The sequence below is a fragment of the Salmo salar genome, chromosome ssa23 (assembly GCF_905237065.1).
Source record: "Salmo salar chromosome ssa23, Ssal_v3.1, whole genome shotgun sequence".
NCBI lineage: Eukaryota > Metazoa > Chordata > Actinopteri > Salmoniformes > Salmonidae > Salmo > Salmo salar.
In genome coordinates, this window is record NC_059464.1 from 7132966 (window position 1) to 7145984 (window position 13019).

The following is a 13019-nucleotide window of genomic DNA, read 5'->3' on the forward strand; positions in this document are numbered from 1 at the left end:
TCTCAGCAGAGAGTGGTTTCTCCGAATTGGCCCATGCTATTGTCACTCCCTTGAGAACTGCAGGTCCGTTTAACACTCAGGTCAAGGGGATTTCAAACTACCTTAACGATGGAAATAGCCTACCTCTAGATTGTGTGTTTACACTGAATACAGTGCAAGCTGTGAATACCAGTCATTGCCATTAAAACATAAACCATGGATCAGCTGAATGTTGTGCTGTGCTACCGCTGTAAGGAAGACGTTGCTATTTGCTTTGCTACTCAACAAATTCAGATGGTGACACAGTGCCACCTAGTGCAATTTTCAGGGTTTTACACACGCTTTCTCACTCGGAGTCAAGCAACACTGTGTACATGGGCTTTTATTTACATCCCAAATAACAAACAACTTTAACACTGTATATCTCCATGTGTCTAAATGATGAGTACACTGACATGTCCTTCTCTCTCTCTCTCTCTCTCTCTCTCTCTCTCTCTCTCTCTCTTGCAGAAGGAGCTCAGTCTTCCGAGGAGGGGGAGTTTGTAAGTACCCATAGCCATTCCATCTCTATTCTTGATTCACTTCTCCAGCCTTGCCAAGGGCAGAGGTGTCTTTCTCTCTGTCGGCCTGTAAACAGGAAAGCCTTGCACTGAACCGGGCTCTGTAGAATCCTGCAAGGACTCCATTGTGCGTCCTGTGACTGTGTAACACAGCCTTGAAGAGCAGTGGGAAGGAGAAAGTTAACTCTTTCCGTGAGACTTTCTGTGCTGAGGAGGATTTGAGGGTTCAGGGTTGGGCCAGATACTTGGGCCTGGTCTGCGAGCTCCTCCATCCAAACATGTTTTTTTTTTTTTTGTATTATTAAGGGCTACATTGAAACCGACATTGGTTAGGCTCTCTAGATCTCTGTCGCTAAGATAAGAGAGGGAGAGAGAGGGATCTGCTGAAAGAAAGATGATTAGTCTAAAAGAAAATGTGATAGAGGGAAGTCTGGATAGAGAGAGGAGGGAAAAGGGGACTGCTGTAGCCAGTCCGTGCTCTCTCAGATCTACACTGGGCTCGAGGCTCTCTCTCTTTTTCTCTTTCATTTTCTCTTTTACGGTCATATCACAGACTGTCAAGCTCTGTCAAACCCTGGACAACCTCATGGCATTATGCAGACATGACGGCAGCACATGATACAGCATGTTATGGAGTGGGCGGGCGGGCGTGTTAATTCCACAGGGTATAATACACTTTCAGTCTTTTTGTCTCCATGGACACACAGCACATCCCATTGGGATTCAATTTATTTCCATATTCCCATTGTCAGAATCCTGTATCCCCATACATCACATGGTAAAGGCGTATCTCAACATGTCTATGAGAGAAGAGGTATCCAGTTTAGCGGTGTCCGTTAAAGTAAAAGCTTTGACGTTTGAAAGTTGACATAGCAAAAGATGCTTTTTGCAATTCCATCAAAGTTGTGAAATCCCACCTTGACCTCAAAATACAACTAACTGCCTTGTCAAGAAAGAGAACAGTACCAGTACGGTCTGAAGGGTAAAAGTGGAAGCTCATTGGGATGGGCAGAACAGGCCTGTTGCTCTACAGTCTCACCCGCTCTCTGTAACAGCTTAGTGTCCACAGTGGATGCTGCTGGCCTATATATAATTCTGTGCCAGCCAGTCACCGGCTCTGCTCTGAAAAGTAACCCAAAAACAAACACAACACAAAAGTTGTGTCTTTTTATCTCTTATTTCCCACAGTGTCTTCGAAGACAGGCCTGCCTTGTGAGAGTGTGTGCGCGCATGCGTTCACTTGACCGGTGAGCAGAGCAGAACAGAGCTAGGAGATTCCAGGCAGCTTTTGAGCCTCCCATGTGTATAAAGAATGGTCCACCACCCAAAGGACATTCAGCCAACTTGACACAACTGTGGGAAGCATTGTAGTTAACATGGGCCAGCATCCCTGTGGAACAATTTCGACACCTTGTGGAGTCCAGGCCCCTGCTACAGCAACAGTGATGGGAAATTTAAAATATATAGTTTTACTTCACTCATGTCCTCTTGCTCTCATGCTCTCATGCTCGCTCACTCACACACTCACACACTCACACACACACACACACACACACACACACACACAACACACACACACACACACACACACACACACACACACACACACACACACACACACTCTCTGACAGTCTCATATCCTGTAGACAGTGGTCATACGTCAGTCCACTAATCAGGCTGGATTAGTTTAGTGAAGCTCCAGCGCTACGCTAGCAATAACCATAGCCCCTACTGTAGCCTCTTTGATCCAGACCCATTGTCCCTGTCCCTGACCAGGCATGTGAACTGTGTTCAACCCCTGCGTAGGCAGGCTCCCTCACCATGGACACTTGTGTCCCTCTGATTCCCCGAACAGAGATTGGGGATAGGAGAGAACAGGGGGATGAGGGGTGGAGAGAGGAGGTGGGGGGCTAGCTCGCCAAAATAAGGTAGGGGCGACAGCTGCACCTCCCACAGGGTCTTGTGATATCATGAGAATGCTCTGTGCCTGCCTGCTGGGCGTGTTAGTGCTGTGTGTCAGTGTGTTCTGGAGCTCTCTCTCTCTGTCTGTACTCTACCGCTCAGACAACTCCAGTGTGTGTGAGAGTGACCGTAGCTCAGGCTGTATGCCCTCTCTCGCTCTCTCTCTCTCGCTCTCTCTCTCTCTCTCTCTCTCTCTCTCTTTTTCTCTCTGGCTGAAGAAGCAGTGACCAGGGTCAAGCTTTCACTTTGGACACTACTGTTCGACAGTCACAGAGTACAGTCAAATCTCCAGGACACTGCTATGAACCAGAGGACAAACTGACAAGCCATCCCCAGGATTGGGGCTCTTAGGTTGGGGATACTGCCTGCGGAGGAATTATGTGAGGCTATTCAAACCAATGCTGACCTATACTTGACCTCTGTGTGTGTGTGTGTGTGTGTGTGTGTGTGTGTGTGTGTGTGTGTGTGTGTGTGTGTGTGTGTGTGTGTGTGTGTGTGTGTGTGTGTGTGTGTGTGTGTGTGTGTGTGTGTGTTTAGAAGACAGGGTTGCTTGGAGAGTGTTTCTGAATGGTTTGATGTTATTATAGCTGGATCAGGGAGAGACAGATAGTGTGTGTGTTTGTTAGAGAGATGGATAGTGTCTATGTGCTAGTGTGTGTGTGACTCAGCAGCAGTGATAAGCTGTTATGAGCCCTGCTCTGTGTCAGTATAGAGCACTGAGAACACTGTAGCCTAGATACCTGACATACATTGGTTCGGAAAATATTCAGACCCCTTTACTTTTTCCACACGTTACAGTCTTATTCTAAAATTTATGAAATATTTTTTTCCTCATCAATCTACACACAATACCCCATAATGACAAAGCGAAAACAGATTACATTTAAAAAAAAATAAGTATTCCATAAGTATTCAGACCCTTTGCTTTGAGACTCAAAATTGAGCTCAGGTGCATCCTATTTACATTGATCATCCTTGAGATGTTTCTACAACTTGATTGGAGTCCACCTGTGGTAAATTCAATTGATTGGACATGGTTTGGAAAGGCACACACCTGTCTATATAAGTTCCCACAGTTGACAGTGCATGTCAGAGCAAAAACCAATCCATGAGGTTGAAGGAATTGTCTGTAGAGCTACGAGACAGGATTGTGTCAAGGCACAGATCTGGGGAAAGGTACCAAAACATTTCTGCAGTATTGAAGGACCCCAAGAGCACAGTGGCCTCCATCATTCTTAAAAGGAAGAAGTTTAGATCCACCAAGACTCTTCCTAGAGCTGGCCACCTGGCCAAACTGAGCTGTCGGGGTAGAAGGGCCTCGGTCAGGAAGGTGACCAAGAACCCAATGGTCACTCTGACAGAGCTCCAGAGTTTATCTGTTGAGGTGGGAGAAACTTCCAGAAGGACAACCATCTCTGCATCACTCCACCAATCAGGCCTTTATGGTAGAGTGGCCAGACGGAAGCCACTCCTCAGTAAAAGGCACATGACAGTCCTCTTGGAGTTTGCCAAAAGGTACCTAACGGACTCAGACCATGAGAAACAAGATTCTCTGGTCTGATGAAACCAAGATTGAACTCTTTGGCCTGAATGCCAAGCGTCACCTCTGGAGGAAAGCTGGCACCATCCCTACGGTGATGCATGGTGGTGGCAGCATCATGCTGTGGGGATGTTTTCAGTGGCAGGGACTGGGAGATTAGTCAGGATCGAGGGAAAGAGGAATGGAGAAAGTACAGAGAGATCCTTGATGAAAACCTGCTCCAGAGCGTTCAGGACCTCAGACTGGGGTGAAGGTTCACCTTCCAACAGGACAACGCCAAGACAACGCAGGAGTTGCTTCGAGACTCTGAAGTCTCTGAATGTCCTTGAGTGGCTCAGCCAGAGCCATACTTGAACCCGATCTAACATCTCTGGAGAAACCTGGAAATAGCTGTGCAGCAACGCTCCCCATCCAATCTGACAGTGCTTGAGAGGATCTGCAGAGAAGAATGAGAGAAACTCCCCAAATACAGGTGTGCCAAGCTTGTGGGGTCATACTCAAGAAGACTCGAAGCTGTAATCGTGGCCAAAGGTGCTTCAACAAATTACTGAGTAATGGGTCTGAATACTTATGTAAATGTCATATTTCAGTTTTAGTTTTTTTGCTGAAATTTCTACAATTCAGTTTTTGCTGTGTCATTATGGGGTGTTGTGTGTAGATTGATGAGGGGGAAAAAACAATTGAATCCATTTTAGAACAAGGCTGTAACGAAATGAGGAAAAAGTCAAGGGGTCTGAATGCTTTCCGAATGCACTGTACCTGTCTGTGTACTGCACAGTCTGCACCCCACGGCCTCTTAAGATTGATCGCTTGATTTTGGATTGTGCTACACACACACAATTACTCACTCATACACACAAGTGTGCCTGCACACACACACACACACACACACACACACACACACACACACACACACACACACACACACACACACACACACACACACACACACACACACACACACACACACACACACACACACACACACACACACACACACACAGTTACATATACTCCTTGTGTGTTATGAAGGACTGGTCAGTGAGGGCTGTGTCTGTTTTGTAGTGTTGTTTTGAGAGGAGGTGAGCGGTCAGCTCATTGGCCAGCATGGCTTTGATGGACAGGTGGCAGAGTCCACTGGAGCAACACTGACTTTCACCCTGAGCCCACCCCTTTGCTTTACCATTGCCATTGGAAACATGATGAAGAGGAGGAAGGAGAGGCCAGGAGCTCCCGACCTGCGCATGCAGTAAGACACACTCAAACACACACTGACCACAAAGGGTTAACTGACCCTACTGTATGTGTGTGAGTCTCTCCCCCTTTTCGTTGTGGAGCCGTAGCTCTGAGAGTAGAGTGATGGGCCCGGCAGTATCAGTTTACACCCCCTCCGACACATACAGTGCACACACACAGCCACGGAAACACAGATCAGCACTTAGGCAGAGCGGAAAAACTGGAGGAGAGGTGGAGGGAAAGTGAGGAGGAAAAGAAAGGCGGGAGGTTAGGAGGAGAGATTAGAGGAGAGGGAAATCCTTCATTCGCAGGGGGGAGGGGGGGTCACTGCCCAGTCATACACGCACACACAGTCACACACACACACAGCAGGCTGCTGCCAGGGTTATATTCTCACACATTCTGGTCACTCGCCAGGGGGTCCAGACCTGTTTAGACTAGTCCCATATGGCTCCTCTCTACCCAGCCTGCCAACAGCCCTGCCTTTCCAAGTGTTAACGCCCAGTCTGTACCAGCCTCAGAGCAGAAGGCTGAGGGATCCACTGCCTGAGTACACAGCCAAGCTTTTGCTTTCTTTATCAAAGCTTGTATGGATTGAAGTTAGGATAGTTACTAGTCGTACAATAGTTAGTGTTGGTGATGATTGTGAGGCGATTTTAAACCCCACTGTTGTTTATCAGACAGTACTCTCACCTTCCCGCTATTCTTCTCCTCCATTTCCTCCTTCCTCCCATCTGCCCGTCCGTGGTGAACTGTAGAATCTGGCCGGCCGCTCAGCACCGCTGCCATGGCAACAGCAGCCTCCTGCAGCACCTGCTCTCTCCCACCTCACTCCCTCCCTCCTTCCACACCTCCTCCTCCCAGCCCTCCCTCCTCCTCTACACCACCTCTGCCCACCCAGAGGGCCCACTGTCAGCCCCCGTCCACCAGGTGGGAAACCCCTTCCTCTGGAGGTAAGACTGGCTGGGTCTGTGTGTCGACTGGTGTTGGTATGGGTAGTACTGGCATGTGTTTATAACCCGGTCCCTTAACTCCGAGAGTAACAGTTCCCTTAAAGGACAACTCCGCCGCTTTTAACATTTGGTTTGTTATTATTAAGTATTTAGTGATATGTTACACAGTTTTAGTGTAATTGTATGATTTCATGTCTATTGACTGTTTAGTGATGAGCTAAACCGGAACTTGCTTCTCTTTCAAGTAGGATCCCAGAGATGACTAATACAAGAAATGATGGGCAGTCATTTTCAATGATCTATATAACTCCTTGCTATATGTTGTTCTGTTTGTCTTTGTCTAATAACATCTGTAAATATTTTAAACATATGCTCAAAACCTATAGAATTATATTTCTAGTCAGCTTGCTACAATAATTTGCTGTTGTTCAAGGCTCAAACTCCCATGATTCCATCACCCACCGAAGTTGCAGCTCCGGCAGCCATTGTGCCCTTTCCAAATAGCCTATATTTTCCTATTGAATTACTTGTAAACTCCATACTTTTTATTAGTTCCAATAGGCCTCTAGTGTTGTTCGATGGTTGCTTGGACAGTCGCTGATGCTGTATTTGTCTGTTATTATTGAAAACACTTTATTTCAGATTTTGAAGGTTTATATACTTGGCTAGCTAGCATTACTAACTTTAGCACCAAAGGTACAGGCTGAGAGACTAGGATTCCATAATGATTTACCTGTAAATGTCATAATAAATGTTGTGTTCTTCTAACAGCCTACATGTTGTTTGGACTGTTGTTTAAGACAGTCACCAAGATGAAACGTAGTTGTTATTGTTGAAACAATATTATTTTAGATGTAGCAGTTGGGCTAGCTAGCATGTTAACAAGATACAGTAACTCTGTGTTATGGTTTGCGTTGGTAGTTAGCATCTAAATTTGAATTATTTTTAAGTGTATTGCAGTTGATTGGTGACAAGGACATGAACATATACTCAGCACGACATTCATGCAAGCATTATAATATATTTACAAGCCAAAAGTAATGTGAAATGCACTCATAACGTATGACATAAGCAATATATTTAGACTAAGCTTCGTCTGGGCTTGATAGCCAGCACGGGGAGATGAAATGCACCCTGGGAATCATAGTATGCTGTAGACTTGGGCAATACAGAAGCTTCAAAATGACAAAAACAAAGAATCGTGCAGTATGACTAACAAAAACAATAAAACATCAAAATGTGTATCAATTCTTAAGGAGTGCATAATAATTGGTTAGAAAGTGGCAGAATTGTCCTTTAAGGCATGTGTGTACATGTGTCTGTTGAGGAGTGTGAGAGGGAGACAGAGAGAGAGTGCACTAATACCAAACAAGAAACTATCTAATAGCACTCTAATGTTAAAGGCCCGCTCATAAAAGGCATCACATTCTGTGTGTTTAGACCTTGAGTATGTGTGTTCAGACTAGGTACAGTAAGCATGTGTGTGTTTGTAAAGCAGACTCAGGTGCAGTAGTGACTATGTAGAGACTTGTAGGGATTGTGTAGCGAATGTGTAGTTTATGCACTACTCAAGATACTCAAGTAGAGTTTTGTTGTAGTGTTCAGTAGGAAAACAGTACTGTTTCAGTAGTAAGTAGAGCATTTTACTACTTGATGTTGGAAGTAAATAAATAGTCAAAACACTACAGCTTAGCTGCACAGGCTTGTCTATAGCAGTGGTTCCCAAACTTTTTAATGTCCCGTACCCCTTCAAACATTCAACCTCCAGCGCCGTACCCCCTCTAGCACCAGGGTCAGCACACTCTCAAATGTTGTTTTTTGCCATCATTGTAAGCCTGCCACACACACACACACACACACACACACACACACACACACACACACACACACACACACACACACACACACACACACACACACACACACACACACACACACACACACACACACACACACACACACACACACACACACACACACACACACAACGATACATTTATTAAACATAAGAATGAGTGTGAGTTTTTGTCACAACCCGACTCGTGGGAAGTGACAAGGAGCTCTTATAGGACCAGGGGACATATAATAATCTAATAATAATCAATCATTTTGCTCTTTATTTAGCCATCTTACATGTAAAACTTTATTTGTTCATCCAAAATTGTGAATAACTCACCACAGGTTAATGAGAAGGGTGTGCTTGAAAGGATGCACATAACTCTGCAATGTCGGGTTGTATTGGAGAGAGTCTCAGTCTTAAATAATTTTCCACACACAGTCTGTGCCTGTATTTAGTTTTCATGCTAGTGAGGGCCGAGAATCCACTCTCACATAGGTACGTGGTTGCAAAGGGCATCAGTGTCTTAACAGCACGATTTGCCAATACAGAACCGCTTGTTGAAATTTCGATGAGGCTCTCTTGTTCAGATATCGGTAAGTGGACTGGAGGCAGGGCATGAAAGGAATAACGAATCCAGTTGTTTGTGCCATCCATTTCGGGAAAGTACCTGCGTAATTGTGCACCCAGCTCACTCAGGGGCTTCACTATATCACATTTGACATAGTCCGTAAGCTTGAGTTCATTTGCACACAAAAAATCATACAATGATGGAAAGACCTGTGTGTTGTCCTTGTTAATGCAGACAGAGAAGAGCTCCAACTTCTTAATCATAGCCTGAATTTTTTCCGCACATTGAATATAGTTGCGGAGAGTCGCTGTAATCCAAGATTTCGATCATTCAGGTGAGGAAAAACATCACCCAGATAGGCCAGTCGTGTGAAAAACTCGCCATCATGCAAGCGGTCAGACAAGTGAAAATGATGGTCAGTAAAAAAACGTTAAGTTCGTCTCTCAATTTAAAAAAAAACGTGTCAATACTTTGCCCCTTGATAACCAGCGCACTTCTGTATGTTGTAAAAGCGTTACATGGTCGCTGCCCATATCATTGCATAGTGCAGAAAATACACGAGAGTTCAGGGGCCTTGCTTTAACAAAGTTAACCATTTTCACTGTAGAGTCCAAAATGTCTTTCAAGCTATCAGGCATCCCCTTGGCAGCAAGAGCCTCTCGGTGGATGCTGCATTGTACCCAAGTGGCATCGGGAGCAATTGCTTGCACGCTCGTTACCACTCCACTATGTTTCCCTGTCATGGCTTTTGCGCCATCAGTACAGTCCAAAATATCCTCTCCTGTTGTCCAGGTTTCCAGTGGTTTGCAGAAGAGGATGTCTTCCTTAATGGACCCCCCCATAAACGTAACATATACCAGGAGCTGTGCTAGGCCTGTTACGTCTGTTGACTCATCCAGCTGTAACGCATAGAATTCACTGGCTTGTATGTGTAACCGATGTGAAATGGCTAGTTAGTTAGCGGTGGTGCGCGCTAATAGCGTTTCAATCAGTGACGTCACTCGCTCTGAGACCTGAAGTGGTTGTTCCCCTTGCTTTGCAAGGGCCGTGGCTTTCGTGGCGTGATGGGTAATGATGCTTCGTGGGTGTCAGTTGTTGATGTGTGCAAGGGTCCCTGGTTCAAGCCCAGGTTGGGGCGAAGAGAGGGATGGAACCTACACTGTTACATATGTGAAGCAGTAATTGTTGAAACAAAACATGCCAATTTGAAAGATAAGCCGAAGGAAGTTTTTTGAGCAAGAATTAAGACGACTTTCGAGTAGTAAGACATGTATAAAAGCAACATATACCATTAATAAGAAGGGGCTAGAAGCGTATGGTGAGCTACCGAGTGGCTAAGACAGGCAAGCCCCATACTATTGTGGAGGACATAGGTCCAACATCCCTGTCTGTTGTCCGGTGCTTTCCCGGGTAAGGTGGCAGTAGCTCTTCGGCTGCATTAGATTCACAAGTGTCAGTGTCCATGCTAGCTGGGGTAACAACAAATGTAGAATTTCTGATGCTACCATTGGATGTGCTCGTGGAAGCAGAACAACTTGTGTCGTCGACAGGTGCAGGTCTAGTACTGCTGGTAGTAGCAGTACTACCAGTAGAGCTGGTATGTGTCTCTATGGACACAAATCAAATCAAATGTATTAATAAAGCCCTTCTTACATCAGCTGATATCTCAAAGTGCTGTACAGAAACCCAGCCTAAAACCCTAAACAGCATGCAATGCAAGTGTAGAAGCACGGTGGCTAGGAAAAACTCCCTGGGAAGGCCAGAACATAGGAAGAAACCTAGAGAGGAACCAGGCTATGAGGGGTGGCCAGTCCTCTTCTGGCTGTGCCGCAGGCCTTCATTTTTTTTTAACCATTTATCCTTTTTCGAGCAAACGGAAGGAGCAGCAGCTACGTTTGGCTACATACAGACCGTTAGTGGAATTCCGGCGAGAGAGTAACGGTTAATGTGATTGGATGTTAACTATTTGACTAGGCTACCTGTATTTGACATTGTGTTGTTATTTCACTGAATACTAGATGGTTTAACTTTATTTTTGGCAGTGAAACGAGTCTACTCAGGCAACAATATGTTGCCTTGTATTTGTCATACCCCCGACGGCATTGGGGTATGCCCAGTTTGGGAATACCTGTTTGGGAATACCACGTACCCCAGTTTGGGAATACCTGGTCTATAGCAATCAGGTAGAGATTTTTACTACTTGATGTAGGTTGTAAATAAGTATCACAACTCTATAGCCAGACAAAACAGGAAGTAGATGGCTGTAGGACAATCCTGAATGTAGTCATCTTCCGTCCTTTGTCATCCTGTCTGTCATAGCTATTATGTTGACACCATCTGTAAGTTTAACTTTCCTATATGTTTTATGAATACTTTCATGTCATTGTTTAGCGTTTTTTTATAACTTTTTAACACAAACGATTGCTTGCCAAAACAGTCTTAGCTGTTATCCATTGTCATAGAGATTGTTGTCAATGTTGGGGCGGCCGGTAGCCTAGTGGTTAGAGTGTTGGGCCAGTAACTGAAAGTATACTTATCGAATCCCTGAGCTGACAAGGTAAAAATCTGTCGTTCTGCCCCTGAACAAGGCAGTTAACCCACTGTTCCCCGGTAGGCATGGATGAGTCCTTGCATCTATGGATCAGTCCTTGCATCTATAGCTCTGTCTATTAATCTGAGAGTGGTTACATTTCTCCAGGCCCATCCCTCAGCTTTTTACCAAAACAGAGGCGGGGCGACCATTTTGTTATTGTTTCATCTGTGGATTTGGCCTTTAAACAGCTGCATATTATCAAGATAAAGTGTCACCAACAAAAAGGTAAACAATAGGCCTATAGCAAATGCAGCATATGGCATTAATTTTTCACATGTAAATATCACTTTTCAATAGTGCTCAAATTATGCCATTCCATAAGTGCAGCATTTATTTTTCAACTCGAATCAATGAGCCCAATCAGTCCTCCATGACAACAAAATCATAAACAACAGAGTAGGGCTGGCTAATAAGTCCTTAGTTTTGGGGTCATGCTCAGGTAAAATAATTAATCTAATCTATTCTTCCATATTTCCAAGTCCTATTCTTGAAGATAAAGGTGTATAACATTTATTGGAATGACTGGAATTCTAATAGACTTTGGTTTTTAATGTAAAGATATAATTTAATCGTATTATTATATGTAGTAGAAAGTGATGGGTTAGAAGAAGCCTACATAACCAACCCATAAAGTAAAATTTAACATCCATATATGGCCAGCTGTGTAAACTTTAACATTGATTTATCCTGCAATAGATGTCGTTCAATTGGTAACATACAGTTTTGTCTTTTTCGAATGTCTCTTCAGGGGGAAAGTAATCTAAAAGTAATGGAATGTAATCAGATTATGTTACGGAGTTTGGGTAATCCAAAAGTTACAATACTGATTACAATTTTGGACAGGTATCTAGTAATTGTAACGGATTACATTTAGAAAGTAACCTACCCAACCCTGCTAATAAGTATGTGTGTTTGTATGCAAATGTACAATATATTCATATTGGTATACTTACCCATTCTACTTACCTCTTAACCTGTTGCCAAGGAGGCTCTCAACAATAGAAGACTAGAGGCCATTGTTTATGAGATTAACATTGTTTATCAAATGTTTTTTTTGTGTTGTCTTATGTGACCTCTGTTAGCAGATGATTGGTAACGGCTTATAATTGGTTGTCTCTTCTGCTTGTCTTTATTTTCTGAAAGGTTATGTGGTGGAGAAATGTGGCTGCAACAAAAAAGAGGATCTGAAGATAGTTAAGTCAAAGCTGAATGAAGACAAGGCCTCAAAGGGATTAAGAAAAAAGTGTAAATATTGAATAGGTATTTAATAATAAAAAAAATTATGTTTGTATGAGCGTATCATTTCTTCTTTGATGATACAGCTACAGTTAGAACATTTAGGAAATAAAATGTGCACTAGTCCACTGGTGACACAGTAGTAAAACAACAAGATGTCAATAGTGATTTTGAGTAGGCTAACAGAAGTGAATGTTTTCAATAGTAATTCAAAAGGGTTTATGTAGAAAAAGGAGCAGGGGCAATTCACTTGTGATCAGTAGTGACACAACACTACACACACAGATGGCATGGCACTAGTAATTCAATAGGGATTGAGTAGACACACAGCAGTGATGTGTAGGCATTGTGTTGTAATTCAATAGTGAACATGTAGGAACTGTGTAGGTTTTAAGTTGTAGATACCCACTGCTGCTACTGTTTATTATCTATCCTGTTGCCTAGTCACTTTATCCATACCTATATGTACATATAGGTGGCAGGTAGCCTAGTGGTTAGAGCTTTGGACTAGTAACCGAAAGGTTGCTAGATCAAATCCCCGAGCTGACAAGG

At 43.9% G+C, this 13019-nt stretch overlaps 1 protein-coding gene across 2 annotated transcripts in view; it reads left to right on the forward strand.

Annotated features, from left to right (window-relative positions):
* LOC106584010 (microtubule-associated serine/threonine-protein kinase 2) overlaps window positions 1–13019 on the forward strand; it is a 160715-nt gene that overhangs the window by 34767 nt on the left and 112929 nt on the right. For both annotated transcript variants that reach the window (XM_045706495.1, XM_045706497.1), the window contains exon 2: window positions 490–521. In XM_045706495.1, coding sequence (XP_045562451.1) covers window positions 490–521 — 32 coding nt within the window. The remainder of the gene's footprint in view (window positions 1–489; window positions 522–13019) is intronic.